At 41.4% G+C, this 20867-nt stretch overlaps 1 protein-coding gene across 1 annotated transcript in view; it reads left to right on the top strand.

The window, feature by feature from the left end:
• The window catches only part of DCT (dopachrome tautomerase), a 42938-nt gene that overhangs the window by 14189 nt on the left and 7882 nt on the right, over positions 1-20867 (top strand). Inside the window, exons 5-6 of the mRNA XM_019971628.2 lie at positions 1269-1448; positions 3039-3174. Of these exons, the coding sequence (XP_019827187.2) occupies positions 1269-1448; positions 3039-3174 (316 nt within the window). The remainder of the gene's footprint in view (positions 1-1268; positions 1449-3038; positions 3175-20867) is intronic.

The raw sequence follows: 20867 nt of genomic DNA, 5'->3' as shown, positions 1-20867 counted from the left end.
AAGTAACCGTATTCTTATTTTTCAAGAGGGGCTTAAACTTACCTGACCCTGACACCCTTAATTTCACAGGCCGTCTCACTGGAATGCTCTGGGAAAGGCAGCTTTTAGAGGCTGTTTCTGCCTAGTTTTTAGGCACCAGCCTATTTCATCTTCCTGTGTGTGCTGATTCTATTCTCACACACTCAGTAAGATCCCCTCATCCATTAAAATCCACACAGAAACGTCTTTAAAAATTAATCTCTACCGAATGAAATACTGCTCTGATGGTGGAATTCCAGGCCACAGCAGGCACATGGGATTTAATATTACGGGCAGGGGTCCCCAGCCTCTGGGATCTAATGCCTGATGGTCTGAGGTGGAGTTGATGTAATAATAATAGAAATAAAGTGCACAAAAATATAATGTGCTTGAATCATTCTGAAACCATCCCCCAACCCCCACCCCCCACCCCAGTCTGTGGAAACATTGTCTTCCCTGAAATCGGTCCCTGGTGCCAGAAAGGTTGGGACCCACCTTCTCAGCCTCCATGTTTGCCAAGTAACCATCCCAACCTTAGAACATTTTCTAACACGGCATTTCTCCTGATTCCTCTCCTCCATATAGTATCATCTGCTTTGACTCTGACCACCTCCATTTGTCTTCAGTTTGCCTGGAATGCTTTCCTAGCTTCACTTCTGCCAAACTGGCTTAGTCAAAGTCTCTCAGTCGTGTCTGACTCTTTGCAACCCCAAGGACTCTACAGACCATGGAATTCTCCAGGCCAGAATACTGGAGTGGGTAGCCTTTCCCTTCGCCAGGGTATCTTTCCAACCCAGGGAACCCAGGTCTCCCACATTGCAGGCAGATTCTTTACCAGCTGAGCCACCAGGGAAGCACATGTGTGCTGGTGCTTGAATTTATCAGATCAAACTGGCTTAGCTCAGTGTTAAAACAGTCTACCCTGGTCTCTCTTCAGTTACTCCAGATTCAAATGCATGTACAATAGGAGCCACTGTCTTGCCTAGTAAGCCGTCTTACTGTCTTTCCAATGGAATGGTAATTTTCCTCGTTATTTATGTGTTGATTTATATTTCATGCATCTATGTTTTCAAAACTCCTTCATCCATAATTGCTTTTGGAAGCAGTTCTTTTACCACACATGTTTGACCCTTGTAAGGTAACTATAGTAAAGTTTTACCACAACTATGACCTTGATTGGTTTGTTGGGCTCAAAGTTATGATACTATCCATGAACTAACAGGTATTTCTAACCTCCTTACACATTTTAGCTTGAATGACTACAACCGCCGAGTCACCTTGTGTAATGGAACCTATGAAGGTTTGTTGAAAAGAAATCAAATGGGAAGAAACAGTGAGAAATTGCCAACTTTAAAAGACATACAAAATTGCCTGTCTCTCAAGAAGTTTGACAGTCCTCCTTTCTTCCAGAACTCTACCCTCAGCTTCAGGTTGGTGCTCTGATGTCTATATTTTACTGTCCTTTTTAGATTTCCATGCTTGTAGTTGTAATGAATGGGAAAGAAAGCTAGATGTTGGGAGACATCAAAGCTCAGTAATAGGGAAGTGCTTTGTAAGAGGATAGCAAGGCATAGTGTTACCTATCATTAATTGTTATTTAGTTGCTTAGTTGTGTCTGACTCTTTTCAACCCCATGAACTGCAGCACGCCAGGCTTCCCTGTCCCTCACTATCATTAAGAGCTTAGTTTTTATATCTTCTAACTCAGCTATTCAAAACCACCTTTTTGCATTTCTAATTTCTATACACATATAAGTACAGTCTTCAGAACCACGGTACCTCACCAATTACATAGAGTATTTAAAATATATTTTCTTGTGTTCTTTCTTATTTTTTTCTGCATTAATGAAATATCAGCCATAGACCTTAACGTTTGGTTCTGAGATCTTAGAGGAGTAAAGAATCCGCCTGCCAGTCTAATAGACAAGAGATTTGGGTTTGGTCCCTGAGTTGGGAAGATCCCCTGGAGAAGGAAACGGCAACCCACTCCAGTATTCTTGCCTGGGGAATCCCCATGGACAGAGGAGCTTGTAGACTATAGTCCATGGGGTCACAAAGAGTTGGACACGATTGAATGAATGAGCACATGCACACAGACTAAATGCTACTCAGATTTCAGCACAGCAACATTAGGATACTTGAAATTTAAAGGCCAACTAATAATTTTCTCCCTCTAAAAAGATTGTAAGAATTATGAGAAATAATTATGTAAAAATAAATAAATAATTATGTAAGAATTATGAGAAATGGCTATGGGCTTCCCTTATAGCTCAGTTGGTAAAGAATCTGCTTTCAAGGCAGGAGACCAGGGTTTGATTCCTGGGTTGGGAAGATACCCTGGAGACAGAAATGGCAACGCACTCCAGTATTCTTGCCTTGAGAATCCCATGGACAGAGGAGCCTGGCAGGTTACAGACTATGGGGTCGAAAAAGTTGGACCCGACTTAGGGACTAAACCACTATGTGTGGCTGTAAGTAAGATTTTTTAAAAATTTGTTTATTGTTTATTTGGTTGCATTGGGTCTTAGTTTTGGCATGTGGGATCTAGCTCCATGATCAGGAATCGAACCCAGGCCCCCCTGCATTGGGAGCATGAAGTCTTAGCCACTGGACCATCAGGAAAGTCCCTATAAATAAGATTTTAACAAGCATCTTTGAAGATCCAGAAAGGAATGCAGATAGATTCATGGTTTTCATGACTAAACCTTACAGTAACTGTTCAACTCTGAGCCCCTTGTGTTGCTCAATTGTGTCCAACTCTTTGTGACCCCATGGACTGTAGCCTGCCAGGCTCCTCTGTCCATGGAATTTTCCAGGCAAGTAATATTGGAGTGGGTTGCAATTTCCTTCTCTGGGGGATCTTCCTGACCCGAAATCAAACCCATTTCTCAATGTCTCCTGCATTGGTCCCATTTCCCTACACAATCTGAAATTAAAAGACTATTACCTAGGCTGGAAACAAAAAGAGAGCTTTCTTTGTCAGTTCATGACTCTAGTTGCTGAAATACTGATTTTTCTCAGGAATGCCCTGGAAGGGTTTGGCAAAGCAGATGGGACCCTGGACTCTCAAGTGATGAATTTTCATAATCTGGTTCATTCCTTCCTGAATGGGACAAGCGCTTTGCCACATTCTGCTGCCAATGATCCTGTTTTTGTGGTAGGTTCAAAGACTCAGACTGGATGAAAAATGTTCTAGATAATGTATTGGATTTATTTGCTTTTCAACAAGATTAAGGTTTGGTGTGTGTTTTATTCTCTGTGTGAACAATAGGATGTATGTATATGTCAATTAATTTTAGTCTATACCATAACTAACCAAGTCTAACCAGAAGGGTGGTTAGAAAGTGTTTGAAGTCCCCTCAGCCGTGCTTTAGAGATGGTTGGTTAGCTTTGGGATGACCCTGGATGGGAGTGTGGGCAGCTGTGACCGGCGCACTAAGCGCAGGCGGCCGAGAGGAGCTACCCCACCTCCGAGGTCAGGGGCAGGAGCCGGGAGGACCCCATGACCGAAGGGCGGCGGCCAAGAGGAGTTACCCCACGTCTGAGGTCAGAGGCAGCGGCCGAGAGTGCCAGACTGCGACGGCGCAGAAACGGCTGAGAGGAGCTACCCTGCGTCTGAGGTCAGGGGCTGCGGCCGGGAGGAACTACCTCACGCCCCCAAGCCGGAGGCCAGGGGCGGCAGGCGGGAGGAGCTACCCCACACCCCCACGCCAGAGGCCAGGGGCAGTGGCCGGGAGGACCAACCCCACATCCAAGGAGCCGTGGCTGCACTGGCGCAGGAGGGCCTAGAGGAGCTATCCCACGTTGAAGGTCAGGAAGGGTGGCGGTGAGGAGATACCCCTCGTCCAAGGTAAGGATCAGCAGCTGCCCTTTGCTGGAGCAGCCATGAAGAGATACCCCAAGCCCAAGGTAAGAGAAACCCAAGTAAGACGGTAGGTGTTGCAAGAGGGCATCAGAGGGCAGACACACTGAAACCATACTCACAGAAAACTAGTCAGTCTAATCACACTAGGGCCACAGCCTTGTCTAACTCAATGAAACTAAGCCATGCCTGTGGGGCAACCCATGATGGGCGGGTCATGGTGGAGAGATCTGACAGAATGTGGTCCACTGGAGAAGGGAATGGCAAATCACTTCAGTATTCTTGCCTTGAGAACCCCATGAACAGTATGAAAAGGCAAAATGATAGGATACTGAAAGAGAAACTCCCCAGGTCAGTAGGTGCCCAATATGCTACTGGAGATTAGTGGAGAAATAACTCCAGAAAGAATGAAGGGGTGGAGCCAAAGCAAAAAGAATACCCAGCTGTGGATGTGACTGGTGATAGAAGCAAGGTCCGATGCTGTAAAGTGCACTATTGCATAGGAACCTGGAATGTCAGGTCCATGAATCAAGGCAAATTGGAAGTCGTCAAACAAGAGATGGCAAGAGTGAATGTCGGCATTCTAGGAATCAGCAAACTAAAATGGACTGGAATGGGTGAATTTAACTCAGATGTCCATTATATCTACTACTGCGGGCAGGAATCCCTCAGAAGAAATGGAGTAGCCATCATGGTCAACAAAAGAGTCGGAAATGTAGCACTTGGATGCAATCTCAAAAACAACAGAATGATCTCTGTTCGTTTCCAAGGCAAACCATTCAATGTCACAGTAATCCAAGTCTATGCCCCAACCAGTAACGCTGAAGAAGCTGAAGTTGAACGGTTCTATGAAGACCTACAAGACCTTTTAGAACTAACACCCAAAAAAGATGTCCTTTTCATTATAGGGGACTGGAATGCAAAAGTAGGAAGTTAAGAAACACCTGGAGTAACAGGCAAATTTGGCCTTGGAATACGGAATGAAGTAGGGCAAAGACTAATAGACTTTTGCCAAGGAAATGCACTGGTCATAACAAACACCCTCTTCCAACAACACAAGAGAAGACTCTATACATGGACATCACCAGATGGTCAACACCGAAATCAGATTGATTATATTCTTCACAGCCAAAGATGGAGAAGCTCTATACAGTCAGCAAAAACAAGACCAGGAGCTGACTGTGGCTCAGATCATGAACTCCTTATTGCCAAATTCAGACTTAAATTGAAGAAAGTAGGGAAAACCACTAGACCATTCAGGTATGACCTAAATAAAATTCCTTATGATCATACAGTGGAAGTGAGAAATAGATTTAAGGGCCTAGATCTGATAGATAGAGTACCTGATGAACTATGGAATGAGGTTCATGACATTGTATACGAGACAGGGATCAAGACCATCCCCATGGAAAAGAAATGGAAAAAAGCAAAATGGCTGTCCGGGGAGGCCTTACAAATAGCTGTGAAAAGAAGAGAAGCAAAAAGCAAAGGAGAAAAGGAAAGATATAAGCATCTGAATGCAGATTTCCAAAGAATAGCAAGAAGAGATAAGAAAGCCTTCCTCAGCGATCAATGCAAAGAAATAGAGGAAAACAACAGAATGGGAAAGACTAGAGATCTCTTCAAGAAAACTAGAGATACCAAGGGAACATTTCATGCAAAGATGGGCTCGATAAGGGACAGAAATGGTAGGGACCTAACAGAAGCAGAAGATATGAAGAAGAGATGGCAAGAATACACAGAAGAACTGTACAAAAAAGATCTTCACGAGCCAGATAATCACGATGGTGTGATCACTGACCTAGAGCCAGACATCCTGGAATGTGAAGTCAAGTGGGCCTTAGAAAGCATCACTACAAACAAAGCTAGTGGAGGTGATGGAATTCCAGGTGAGCTATTTCAAATCCTGAAAGATGATGCTGTGAAAGTGCTGCACTCAATATGCCAGCAAATCTGGAAAACTCAGCAGTGGCCACAGGACTGGAAAAGGTCAGTTTTCATTCCAATCCCAAAGAAAGGCAATGCCAAAGAATGCTCAAACTACCGCACAGTTGCACTCATCTCACACGCTAGTAAAGTAATGCTCAAAATTCTCCAAGCCAGGCTTCAGCAAGATTTGAAGTGTGAACTTCCTGATGTTCAAGCTGGTTTTAGAAAAGGCAGAGGAACCAGAGATCAAATTGCCAACATTTGCTGGATCATAGAAAAAGCAAGAGAGTTCCAGAAAAACATCTATTTCTGCTTTATTGAGTATGCCAAAGCCTTTGATTGTGTGGATCACAATAAACTGTGGAAAAGTCTGAAAGAGATGGGAATACCAGACCACCTGATCTGCCTCTTGAGAAATCTATATGCAGGTCAGGAAGCAACAGTTAGAACTGGACATGGAACAACAGACAGGTTCCAAATAGGAAAAGGAGTACGTCAAGGCTGTATATTGTCACCCTGTTTATTTAACTTATATGCAGAGTATATCATGAGAAACCCTGGACTGGAAGAAACACAAGCTGGAATCAAGATTGCCGGGAGAAATATCAATAACCTCAGATATGCAGATGACACCACCCTTATGGCAGAAAGTGAAGAGGAACTCAAAAGCCTCTTGATGAAAGTGAAAGTGGAGAGTGAAAAAGTTGGCTTAAAGCTCAACATTCAGAAAACGAAGATCATGGCATCCGGTCCCATCACTTCATGGGAAATAGATGGCGAAGCAGTGGAAACAGTGTCAGACTTTATTTTTGGGGGGGCTCCAAAATCACTGCAGATGGTGAGTGCGGCCATGAAATTAAAAGACGCTTACTCCTTGGAAGGAACATTATGACCAACGTAGATAGCATATTCAAATGCAGAAACATTACTTTGCCAACAAAGGTTCGACTAGTCAAGGCTATGGTTTTTCCTGTGGTCATGTATGGATGTGAGAGTTGGACTATGAAGAAGGCTGAGCGCCGAAGAATTGATGCTTTTGAACTGTGGTGTTGGAGAAGACTCTTGGGTGTCCCTTGGACTGCAAGGAGATCCAACCAGTCCATTCTGAAGGAGATCAGCCCTGGGATTTCTTTGGAAGGAATGATGCTAAAGCTGAAACTCCAGTACTTTGGCCACCTCATGGGAAGAGTTGACTCATTGGAAAAGACTCTGATGCTGGGAGGGATTGGGGGCAGGAGGAGAAGGGGGCGACAGAGGATGAGATGCCTGGATGGCATCACTGACTCGATGGACGTGAGTCTGGGTGAACTCCGGGAGTTGGTGATGGACACGGAGGCCTGACGTGCTGCGATTCATGGGGTCACAAAGAGTCGGACATGACTGAGCAACTGAACTGAACTGAACTGAACTGTATGGGAGTTTACAGTTCAGAGGTGGATTCGTAAATTAGCATAATAAGATTATTCGTGCATGCGTGCTAAGCTGCTTTAGTCGTGTCCAACTCTTTGCAACCTAGTGGACTACAGCCTGCTGGGTTCCTCTGTCCATGGGATTCTCCAGGCAAGATTACTGGAGTGGTTTGCCAGGCCCTCCTCCAAGGGATTTTCCCAGTCCAGAGATCAAACCCGCATCTCTTACATCTCCTGCATTGACAGGTTGGTTCTTTACCACAAGTGCCACCTGGGAAACCCTAATAAGATTATAAATTATATCATAACTTAACATGAGCATGAAGAGGAAGGATTTTTCATTGGTAGAATGAGCAGTGTTGAAGGTAAGTGATGGACTAGAAGGACTGTGCATATGCCATGACCCTGGGATGATGCCCACCTACCTGAGGTCCAAAATTCTGTTTAGTGTTTGGTCCTGGCCCCCTTCACTTCGCAAAGGACTGACTGAAAATGAGCTGCTGTTCTTGCCATCAGAGGATCAGAAATGTGGACTACTGGTCCCCACTTCTAATAAGGTGAGGGGTTATCTGTAAATCCTCCATTGTCATCTGTGCTCTTCTGTAAGATGCCTGCCTTGTTCATTGGTTCTAATTTGATATCTCACATCACTTTCAGGCTATCATTTCAGCCATCAGCAATGCCAAATATTTCCATGTCTACCTTCTTTGCTATCTAGCTATTTATCAATAGTATACATCTCTAAATTTTTATTAAAACATACATTTTTAATTTGTACATAACAACCCTTATTAATAAGGAAGAATATTACAGTACTCTTTACACAGTACTCCAAAATATTATGTGAATAGCAGTCCTCTGACAAATTGAAGATTAAACCCAAACCTTTCACTCCTACCAAAGGTAACAGTGGTGATGGCTAGTAATTTGATTTTCGGTCCTAAGTTTCAAGGATTGCCAAATCTTATCTCCTTATTTTGAGGAAACCCACTAAGTGGGCTTCTCTGGTGGCTCAGTCAGTAAAGAATCCATCTGTAACGCAGGAGACATGGATTTGATCCCTGGATCGGAAAGATCCCCTAGGGGAGGAAATGGCAACCAATTCCAATATTCTTGCCTGGAGAATTCCATGGACAGAGGAGCCTGATGGGTCACAGTCCCACCTCAGTGGGGTCTCAGAGGGTGGGACATGACTCAGCAGCAGTATTTTGAGGAAACCCTACTAAATCTGCAGGGCTTTACGACATTTTTCTGTCAATGACCAGATAGCACATGTTTTAGGCTTTGCAGACAAGATGGTCTCTGTTGTAGGTGTGCAGCCTTTGCCGCTGTAGCAGGAAAGGAGCCATAGACAATACACGAACAAGTGAGTGTGTTACCCAAAACTGGGATCATCTCTTGGTGGATGTTTAGCCAGAAAACACAGCCAAGCCAAAGATCAATTGGGAGAAGGAAGGATTTATTACTTACAGCAAGTAAGGAGAACATTTGGGGTCTTTCCCAAAGCAGCGTCTCCTGGAGGAATAGCAAAATTGGGAACGTTTTAAGCTAAGGGCACATGAATATTCATGAAGGGACTTGTGCATAGGAGAATTCAGCATAAAGTGAACTGAAGTGAAAGTCGCTCAGTCGAGTCTGACTCTTTGCGACCCCATGGACTATACAGGCCAGAATACTGGAGTGGGTAGCCTTTACCTTCTCCAGGGGATCTTCCCAACCAACCTAGGGATCAAACCCAGGTCTCCCGCATTGCAGGCAGATTCTTTACCAGCTGAACCACTCGGGATTCAGCACAGAATTGGAGCGAAGGTTGACAGAGTCCAAGCTTTAGTTGGACTTAGCTTTAGTCCCAGCTTAAGTTTCAAGTGAGAAAAGGTTAACATCATCATCTCCTAGGCTCCACTCATCTAGTGGTTGAGGGTTTAGATTCTTCAGAACAGCTCAGGAAAGTGCTTGAGGCTAATCTTTAATATTAAAACAGAACGGAGAGTCTTTACAACTGATGTGTTACCTTTCCTATTGTTACTTCTCTTGTCTGGTAACAGTCAATTTGTTTTTTTGTTCATTTAAAATCTTCATAAGGCTTGTTCAAGGGCAAACACTGTGGCCAGGCCTAGATGGCAAAATGGTTTAGACTTAAAATGGTCTTTTTTATGTCAAAAAGCTATATTTGGTTCTTTTCTTTCAGACCATCCATCTCCTATCTGCCTACAAGTGTGGTGTTCTAATAAAACTTTATTTACAAGAATAGTGAGCCCTGTTTACCCAGCAAGCTTTAGTTTGTCAACCCCCGCTGGAAGGGATCAATGTCTTCTGTGTAGTACAGATATCTCTTCAGTCATCTTTCTCTTCCTGCTCTAGCTGGAAGCCCACATTATGATTTTGTGGACGTGGGATTCCGTGACTTACATTAGTTGAAAGACACAAGATGTTTTATCATCCTTGTCTTCATTACTTTTAATACCTTTAATATTTAAAAATTTGTTTTCCTTGGTATAAGTTATGTGCATATAAATAGACAAAAAGCCACAGCCTTTCTTTGAAGGCACAGAAGGAGTAATGTTTTGGCACCAGTTCCAGAACTCACTATTACTTTAGGCTATTGACAAAGAGTTTCATGTTGAAGCCAATTCAGCTTCAACAATATTGAGACCCAGGTGAAAGCACTTAAGATTACAGAGTTATGGCTTCTGAAATTTCAAATTTATGCAAACATATTGCATATGACATTTATTAAATTTGTTTTTTGTGAAATCTCTTCAAGCAAGAGAAACACACATTTGTATTCGATCGAAATGAGTATAAGAAGGTGTCATGTTAAAATGCAGGAAATACTCTGAACCAATCTCTGAAATTCTAATTTTAAGGTAATTGAAGGAAATGCACACATTTATCATGGAAAGTAAGATTAGGTCACAGGAATGCTAAATAGTTCTGTTTTCAATATCAAATTTGGGTGTAACCTAGAAAAGAAAAAAAGGAGGGAAACCAATAGACTGCAAAGTTAAATAGTTAACTGCCATGAAAGAAACTATGTTAGAGGATTAATGACTTTGTGCCCAATTCCTAAAGAAAATATTCTTAACGATGTATTTGGATTACTAATGTACCTCTTAGTAAAGGTACATTCGGCAAGTTTTAATTCTTGGTGGGGAGATTAATAGGTTGCACAGTTAATAATCACTGAGTAGCTCATGTGTCTGTTCTTCACCTTTTACATTAAAATTCTAAATGGAATAAGACATACCAGCAGCCTTATTATCATTTATATTTATTTCTTTTTTTATTGAGCTATAGTTGATTTATTTACATATATTATTGTATATATTATGGGCTTCCTTGTGGCTCAGCTGGTAAATAATCCGCCTGCAATGCGGAGACCTGGGTTCAATCTCTGGGCTGGGAAGATCCCCTGGAGAAGGGAAAGGCTGCCCATTTCAGTATTCTTGCCTGGAAAATTCCATGGACTGTATAGTCCACGGGGTCGCAAAGAATCAGACACGACTGAGAGACTTTCATTTTCACTTTGTGTATATTATATATGTAACTGAATCACTTTACACCTGAAACTAATACAAATGTGTGTATATGTATATATATATATTCTTTTTAAGATTCTTTCTATTATCGGTTATTAGATTGTTACAAGATGTTGAAAATAGTTCCCTACGCTATACAGTAAATCCTTACTATTTATTTATATTTCTTAATAATGACAATCATTTGGATAAGAGAGAAATTTAAGAATATAAAGCAAGAAAAGAGAAAATGAGTTTTTTTTTGTTGTATTTCGGCTGTGCCATGCATCTTGCAGGATCTTAGTTCCCCAGCCAGAGATCCAACTAGTGCCCCCTGCAGTGGAATTTCAGAGTCCTACCCACTGGACCACCAGGGAATTCCCAAAAATGAGCTTCTAAAAATGAAGATCTAATGGACTACACCAAGTTAAGCCTGTAAGATCTTGTCTGACTCTATTTTCCTAAACTTCAATAAAATTAATAGGTCACAATAGCAAGTATAAATATTTCTGAATTATTATGAGTTAGTTGAAATTTTTTTTAAAAAGTATATAGGGCCTTGCTTTTCTCCCCTCAAGAGCACTTAAAAATGGATCTACTTTATTTATCTTTTTTAAAAGGAAAAGTTGTAATTAGACAAATACCTTGAGTATTGAAAATAATGTTGTTTTATGTCAATTTAAAATTTTTTAACCATTTAATGATTTTTAATTATTTATAATTGCAGATATATTGGCAAAAATATTTTAAAGTGCCTATAATTCCATTTTAATATTCTTGCTTATTTCCTTTCATATTCTTATATGTTTGACCGTAGCCAATATAATGCACATATTTTCTGAATGTTATGTAGTTTCCTAAATTTTTTAATTTAAAAACTTTATAACATATAATGCACATAACAGGTTCAAATGAAAAAGGCATAAAATGAAATCCCTTTATCAATATCAGCTCCCAGCTATCCATTCTCATTTTTCTTTATTCTTCCAGATATAATTTATAAATATACAAGCACATTATATATTTCTTTATATATTTCATTATCCAAATGAAAGTATACTATAGACACTTCTGTGACTTTTACTCTTTATTTGTTTTACTTATTTTAAACACTTTTCTTTTAAAAGGCTGCATGCTGTTCTGTGGGCTTTCCAAGTGGCTCAGTGATAAAGAATTTGCCTGTAATGCAGGAGACACGGGTTCCATTCTTAGGTCGGGAAGATCCCCTGGAGGAGGAAAAGGCAACCCATTCTAGTGTTCTTGCCAAGAAAATTCCATGGACAGTGGAGCCTGGCAAACTACAGTCCATAGGTTCACAAATAACTTGGGCATGACTGAGCACACACGTATGGTATTCTCTAGCATGAAGTGAAAGTGAAAGTGAAGTCGCTTAGTCGTGTCCGACTCTTTGCGACCCAGTGGACTGTAGCCTACTAGGCTCCTCCGTCCATGATATTCTCCAGGCAAGAATACTGGAGTGGGCTGCCATTTCCTTCTCCATCTCTAGCATGAACTCACTGCCAAATTGGTCTCCTACTGATGGATGTTTAGGTGGTTTCTCATCTTTTGGTTTATGAACAATTCAGCAATAAATGAACATATAGGATAAGCGAAAGAATTACTGGCTGAAAAGTGAAATAAATGCATTTGAAATTTGGTAGATATTGCCAAATTGCCCTCTGGAAGGTTGAATGATTTTTTTCCTCTACCCAGCTACGTAGCAGAGGGACAGCTCCTCCACTCTCTCTCATTAGCCTGGTATATTATCACCTTTTCCAATTTTGCCAATTGATAGGTGAAAATATTTCAGTGGGTTTCATTTTCATTTCTTTTCTTCTAAATGAAGTTCAGCATCTTTTCACATATTTAAGGAACCTTTTGCATTTTCTTTTCTGTGGTCTGTCTGTTCACATAGGATAATGAGTTCTGGGAAGAGAAAAAAAATGAAAAGTTCTTAAGAGAATTAGGACTTCCCTGCTGGCTCAGGTGGTAAAGAATCCACCTGTGGTACAGGAGACCTGGGTTCTATCCCTGAGTTGGGAAGATCGCCCGGAGAAGGGAACAGCTACCCACTCCAGTATTCTGGCCTGGAGAATTCCATGGACAGAGGAGCCTGGCAGGCTGCAGTCCATGGGGTTGCAAAGAGTTGGACACAACTGAGCGACTTTCACTTTCACTTTCAAGAGAAATAGTGAAATGCTTTGTTCTCTATGTAGTGAAGTGAAAGTGGCTCAGCCGTGTCTAACTCTTTGCGAACCCACGGACTATACAGTCCATGGAATTCTCCAGGCCAGAATACTGGAGTGGGTAGCCTTTCCCCTCTCCAAGGGATCTTCCCAACCCAGGGATCACACCCAGATTTCCCACATTGCAGGTGGTTTATTTACCAGCTGAGCCACAAGGGAAGCCCAAGAATACTGGAGTGGGTAGCCCATCCCTTCTCCAGGGGCTCTTTCTGACCCAGGAATCGAACTGGGGTCTCCTGCATTGCAGGCGGATTCTTTACCAACTGATCTATGAGGGAAGCCCCCAAAGTTAGCAACAAATAAAACATCCTCTGTAATTATTTTATTTTTCTTGGAAACCTAATACTCTGTTCATATAAAAATGTGTTCTTAGGGGACTTCCCTGGCAGTCCAGTGGTTAAGACTTAGCCTTCCAATGCAGGGGGTATGGGTTCCATCCCTGTTGGGGAGCTAAGATCTCACATGCCTCAGGCCCAAAAATCCAGAACATAAAACAGAATATTGTAACAAACTCAATGAAGATTTAAAAAATGGTCCACATAAAAAGAATCTTAAAATTTTACTGTGTTTTCTAGGGTTCACTAGCTTAAGGGAAGCTCACATTATAACTAATACCACATCCAACCTCTGCATCAGTGGTTAGGTATGTAGGTTAGTTAGTGGTTAGTACTCGGTTGATGTGCAGTAAACTCTTGTGAGGAGAATATCAGATTATTGAGCACTTATTACTGTGTCACTAGAAGCCATGTAAACATAATTTTTTAACTTTACAAAACTGTGTGTGGTAAATATGGGGACAATAAAGCTCAGAGAGGCTAAGGGGAGTACAAGACCCTATATAAGTGGCTGAGCAGAGATGATAAGAAAAGTTTTCTACTCAAAAATTTCCCCACGTTGAGTATTCCAGCTGCAATTTTGCCTTTTGTCTGTTTAGACAGTTCTTCCTCTGATCCCTTCACAATTGCTTTCATGACCACTGAGGACATTTTGTCCTGTTAGATCATGTTGATGGGAAAGAAAGTGAAAGTGAAGTCGCCCAGTTCTGTCCGACTCTTTGCGACCCCATGGACTGTAGCCTACCGGGCTCCTCCGCCCATGGGATTTTCTGGGCAAAGGTACTGGAGTGGGGCACCATTGCCTTCTTCAGAGGACCTTCCCGACCCAGGGATGGAATGCAGGTCTACCTGCGTTGCAGGCAGATGCTTTACCCTCTGAGCCACCAGGGAATTAACACTAATTGGTGAAGAGGTGGGTCTAAATGATTTTGCTTGACTTTTGGAAAGATAGGGCATAGATTTTATCATGAATAAGGATTCATGTTTTTAAAATGTCACATTTATTTTATTGAGTCTATGTGTTTTTAAATACCTGAAATAGACAGCTGCTAATTCCTACCATCTTGGTGAGTTTTGCAAGAGCTGAGGTACCAGCAAGGCTGGCTGGCCACCTCCTTGGGGCAGGATCTTCCAGGATGTCAGGGTTTCCATAGGCTCAGTTCTGGGCAGGGGGTGAGTTTATTTTTCTTAACAATTGAAAAGCTATAATGATATTTAATTAAGTACAAGAAATACTCTTGACTGAAGTGTATATCACACATTCTATCATGATATACTCTTATTTATTTTCTTTATTGAAGTATACTTGATGTACAATATTGTATGTTACAAGTATACAATTTAGTGATTCCTAATTAAAATTTTAAAAATTATACAGAAGTGGGTTTCTTTTTAATATCATTTTACTTTATTTTAATTATTATTTATTTATTTTTGGGGGGCTGCACCATGTGGCTTGTAGGATCTTAGTTCCCTGACCAGGGATCAAACCTGTGCCCCCTGCATTGGAAGCTCAAAGATGTAACCACTGTACCATCAGGGAAGCCCTGATTCACAATTTTTAAGGATTATACTACACTTAGAGTTATTTAAAAACATTAGCTATAGTCCCTGTGTTTTACAGTATATCCTTGTAGCTTATTTTGTAAATAATAGTTTGTAAGGATGTTTTGATCTTTAACTTGCACATCCTAAATGGTTAAACGGAGCTGAAAGGGTTCTTTTCAAGTCTAAATTTTATAAGGATAAACACATAGTCTATGCAGAAGAATTAAACCTAAGAGATGAACTGTATACACTTCATTATTGATGAATTATGAAGAAGGAAATGGCAACCCACTCCAATATTCTTGCCTGGAGAATCCCATGGATGGAGGAGGCTGGTGGGCTATAGTCCATGGGGTTGCAAAGAGTTGGACATGACTGAGCAACTCAGCACATTGACGAATTAAGTAATATAATGGCAAACCATAATATATGTACATATCTAAGATGGTTCTAGCATTGATTGGAGTTCCTCTCTTAGAGTTTTGGAGGCTCCTTAGCCTCGAATGCCTGGGAGTATCTCAGTTCCTATTTAGAATCTCTTCTAACATCACCCTGGTCTCTTTTCAATCCGTATTGTTTGCCTATGATGTATGCCGAACTGGTCACATCTTTTAAAGCTGACATATATTAACAGCAGAACTCTCCTGTAGTCCTCTGTTCGCATCTGTTCAAAATTTAATGCTTAAACTACAAGCTTTCTTTCTCAGGGATATCGCAGCTGAATTCCTAATGCTCTTGCTATTTCTTTTATATGCATATTATTATATCTTGTATACAATGTATATGATATAATTATATGTATACATATGTGTATTTTGTATACAGTGCTATCATACAAAGCTATGCAGAAAGGGTGCTTTCTTTAGGTAACTCTTCCAAACTGCCTGAAAAAATACCTTCCATTCTGTCTGCTCAGGATGCAATGAGAGAGCGGGTAGAAAAGGAGAGGGAAAGAAAATTATAGTAAAATGAGAAACACCATCTGGGCTTAGCACTGCCCAGGAGACTCTATTGTTATTCAAATGCCCATTTTCTCTGGTGGTTTCTTGTCTCTCACTAAATGTGCTGCCTATGGAGTACTCACCTCCCTGTGGGAGAGCTTAAGCTAAACTAAGTCATTTCAGTCGTGTCCGACTCTGTGCGACCCCATAGACGGCAGCCCACCAGGCTCCCCCATCCCTGGGATTCTCCAGGCAAGAACACTGGAGTGGGTTGCCATTTCCTTCTCCAATGCATGAAAGTGAAAAGTGAAAGGGAAGTTACTCAGTCGTGTCCGACTCTTAGTGACCCCATGGACTGCAGCCTACCAGGCTCCTCCGCCCATGGGATTTTCCAGGCAAGAGTACTGGAGTGGGGTGCCATTGCCTTCTCCGGTGGGAGAGCTTAGTAGTCAGCTAAGTAGAAATTGAGTGTTATGTAACTATTTCAAGCCTCTTACGTATGGCTTCTTTAGGTATATAAAACCAACATCTTGGCTATACCATGCTTCAAATCCTTGATAGAAGAAGGCAAGAATAAATAAGTATTCCATAGCAATCTTGCTGTAGGCACAAATACTCTTCTTGTGTCAGAGATTCCACGTGGCAGCAATCTGAATTTTCAGTCCCCTAAGTGAAGGTTGGCTTCCTAGGTGGCTCAGTGGTAAATAATCTGCCTGCCAATACAGGAAACACAAGTTTGATCCCTGAATTGGCAAGATCTCCTGGAGAAATGGCAACCCTCTCCAGTAGACAGAGGAGGCTGATAGGGTACAATCTATGGAGTCACAAAAGAGTTGGACACAACTTAGCGACTAAATGACAACAATGACAAGAGAAGGTTGTTAGTAACTTTATCCTCCAGTGATCTTGAGAAAGATATGCATGTTTTCCCTGTACTTTATTAAGTTTCTTTATGCCTCTAAGCACAGTATTTGTTGATCAATTGCTTTCTTCTGCAAGGTTGCATTAAAAAATTTTTACCTTGAAAGCCCATGTAATCACATTTTATTCAATACTGCTTTGCAAGTTGAAATTTAGCATTATTTTTTCCTTCCTATACCTATGTTTACTTTGTTGGAATAAGATAGCCTAAGTTTGTGTACCAAAATTTGTAACCTCATTTCTGAGGCACTCAATTATTAATGCTAAAATATAAGTATAAATCTCTATAGCAGATAGAAGGCAACAGCAGTTTACTTTTACTTTGCTTTTGCTTTTATTTATGCCCTCGAATTATGTTTACAGAGATAGTAGCTTATTTTCAACCTGTGTTCAACAAAGATGGGGCTTCCCTGTTGGCTCAGATGGTAAAGAATCCACCTGCAGTGTAGAAGACCTGGGTTCGATCCCTGGGTTGGAAAGATCCCCTAGAAAAGGGAATGGCTGGGAAATCCCACAGACAGAGGACCCTGGCGGTCTGTAGCTCTTTGGGTCACAAGAGTCGGAGATGACTGAGTGAATAACACTTTTCAGCAAAAATACCACTGGTTTATCAAAAGCAATTCAGGTTATTTCATTTAGGAACAATGTTCACAACTTTATCAAAAATACCTAGTCTCCCTGTTGCCCTGCTTCTCTTTCTAGCCTCTGGATACATTGTTGCTCACAGAATTTTGTCTCTCGCCTATTTTGCATCTCCTTGGCATATGCTGGCCTTTTTTTTTTAAACTACATTCTATAAATTGGTTCATCTGTATGTAATTCCTATTAGAGCTTTTATTGGATAATGTTTAACGGCTCATCTGAGACCTATAATCTTCTCCTTATTACTCTTCCCCTGTTCTTGCCCTCCAAATTATGAATTTATTTAGAGTCTCATCCCCTCCCTAATTGTTTACCCTTCCACACCTGGTGAATTCTGGTGTTTTCACCCAGTTATTTGCCTCTTACAGCATTGACTCTACATCTTTCTCTGCCCTGAGATTCTCTTATCTCTCTCTTTTTTTTTTTTAAATCACAGTTTGATCTCTGACTTCAACTCAGATGGTTTCTAAAAGTTTAAGAGATATTGTGCGGCCTTTCTTAGAAAGTACATTCTGATACACGCCTTTTTCTGTGTATCAGTTAGCACTTGGTTCAACTGCTTAAAATAGAAAACCAAAATTACAGAAGTCTAAGCAACAAATAAAGAGGTTTATTTTTCTCTTTGTGTAAAAGAACTCCGGTGGCAGGTGGCTCAGCCTTGGTATAGTATCTCCATAGTCATCATCAACTCCCTCTGTCTTTCTGCTTAACCATCCTTGGTGAGTGGCTTCTTAGCTTTGCTTGCGGGCTGCTAAGATAGCTGCTGCAGCTTCAGCCATCACACCCATGTTCCAGGAAGCGAGGAGGGATGGAGAGGGAAAAGGGGCCCCTTTTAAGCTGAGACAACCATTTTTAACAAGATTACCTAGAAGTCCTAGCCAGTGATTTCCAGCTAAATCTCATGGATAACTTGGCACATTGCTTCACCACAAACACCAAAGAAGTTACCGAGAAAGAAGAGGAGAAAGGCTATTTGGTAAGCAATCAATAGTGCTTGCTACTCTTAGACACTGCGCATCTATTGCTCAGGCTCCACACTTGAGGCAGGCTCCTGAGGCCAGACCTGGAGCATGGAGCTCTCTCTGGGAAACTTCTAACCTTATCTGGAGCTCCCAGGATTTTACTGCACGTGATATTGTTTTCAGAGACCTACACCAACAGCTAACGCTCAGCTCCTTTTCCAGAGTTAATGCCCCTTCTCAAAGAGGAACTTCTGAACTCTACTTGTGAGAGACATGATCTCTCGAATTATCATGTGTTCCTTCAAAGCTGTTGCTCATTCAATAAGCTTGATGCCTTTTATTCCCTCGGGGCTTAAATTCTGTGACTCAAAGACAAGATTTCAGAACTCAGAAAATATTTTCTCTCTGTGAAAGCCCAGGTCTTACAATTTGATGTTTTGGTTTTTAACATGTATCTTGTATTGACCAAAAAATACAGTCACAACCTAAAAGTAGAGTTATTTTATTTGGCGGGAATGTTTAGGACTCCGAGTCCAGGAGACAGCATCTCAGTGGCTCTGAGAAAACTGCTCCAAGAAGGCCGGAGGAGAAGTCCTGCTACATACAAGTTTGCAACAAAGGGAACAGGCAGTCTTAACATCAAAGATTAGGTATCAAGTTAAGGAATTTAGCATTCTGTGCATGGGAAGGTGTAAGCCTCTGGGCTCACTGAATTCATTCCTTTCATATGCGCCTCAACTATCTGGGGCCAATCTTGTTTCCTTGTTCATATTGCTTCCTGGATTCTCCCAGCTCCTCAGCAATCACCATGGGGGTGGTGTGTGGCAGCAGTTTCAGGAGCCCTCATGCCCATTCGGAGGCCAGAAATCGCTGATGGTTGTGACATGTCTTGTTTATTAATATGGCAGGAGATATTTTCATTTCATACTTGCCATGAACTTTAAAAATCCATTCGGGAAAAAAATCCTTTCAGTAAATCACTTGATTCTTTTCACTATCGTGAATGTAGACACGTGAGACAATTCAGATAGAAAGCTACAAGGAACCTCGGGTAAAATCTGAAACTATTATCTACTAAATAAGCAGCAGTAGTACAAACCAGAAAGTGAAATTGTTAATGGCTCAGTTGTGCCTGACTCTGTGCGAGCCCATGGACTCTAGCACGCCAGGCTTCCCTCTCCTTCACTCTCTCCTGGAGTTTGCTTAAACTCGTGTGCATTGAGTCGATGGTGCCATCCAACCATCTCACCCTCTGTCACCCTCTTCTCCTCCTGCCCTCAATCTTTTCCAGCTTCAGGGTCTTTTCCAATGAGTCGGCTCTTCACACCAGGTGGCCGAAGGATTGGAGCTTCAGCTTCAGCATCAGTCGTTTCAGTGAATATTCAGAGTTGGTTTCCTTAAGATTGATTGGTTTGATCTCTTGTTGTCCAAGAGACTCTAAAAAGACTTCTCCAGCAGCACCGTTAGAAAGCATCAGTTCTTCAATGATCAGACTTCTTTATGGCAAGAATACTGGAGTGGGTTGCCAAGCCCTGCTCCAGGGGATCTTCCCGACCCAGGGATTGAACCCGGGTCTCCTGCGTTGCAGATGGATTTGTTGCCACCTGAGTCACTAGGGAAGCCCTTGGATGAGTTGTACAAAATATAAAAGTACTTTGCATGGCACTGCCATCAGCCAACAGAAACTTATTAAACATCGACTCTGTCCAAGTTATAGACTAAGCCTAAAATTCCAAAGGTGAAAAGACCTTATCTCTGACTTTTAGGGGTTAAGAGTCTCATTATGGAAAATTGATAAACAAATAGGTGGTAGTATAACTTCACCAGTGCCATACTGGTGGACGGATAAATGAATTCATTTAACCTGTGTTTACTGAAGTAAGTATCTCCTTTCCCCCATGTGACAAGCCCTGGAGTGACTGACAGACCCTGCAGACAAAGAGGGAAGGAAAATCAGACGGAGTCCCTGGGCTCCCTGAACCACTAGGAGTGAAAGAGGACCTCTAACGGCCTGGGCTGAACGCTCATGTTTGTGTCCTATTGCAAAATCAGGACCATAAATGTGAAATTTTGCTGTTAATATTTTAAAACACGTAATAATTGCTGTCTTTGAAAAGGACTTTGACAGCTTTCTTGAGAAAATAAAACAGCACTATGCACAACGTTTTTAGACTTTTTTTTGCTGGCCTAACACTGAGAATTCAAATGAGAGGCTTATACAGTGAGCACCTAGAAGGGTGGGAGAAATTTGAAGACCCGTTTTGGATGTTTTCTTTCTTTCTTTTAATTATCCATTTGTTTTATACTATTGGGAAACACAATGTCTCCTTTCTTCCTTGTTAAAAGCAAAGCATCTGAATATTGGCTGCACTATATATCTGATCATACTTGCCTTTTTTTCTGAATGTAATAATTAACATGAATTTGTTGAAGGCCTCAAATATTCTTAAACCAGTGCTGCATCTGCAACATGAACCTTACTTTGTTCACTTAACAAAGGGGTTTATGGAGTGATATATCATACAGCCTTGAAAGTG

Source organism: Bos indicus, chromosome 12, assembly GCF_029378745.1.
Source record: "Bos indicus isolate NIAB-ARS_2022 breed Sahiwal x Tharparkar chromosome 12, NIAB-ARS_B.indTharparkar_mat_pri_1.0, whole genome shotgun sequence".
Classification (NCBI taxonomy): domain Eukaryota; kingdom Metazoa; phylum Chordata; class Mammalia; order Artiodactyla; family Bovidae; genus Bos; species Bos indicus.
Note: the sequence above shows the minus strand (reverse complement) of the source record. Positions and strands in the feature narration are given on the sequence as shown.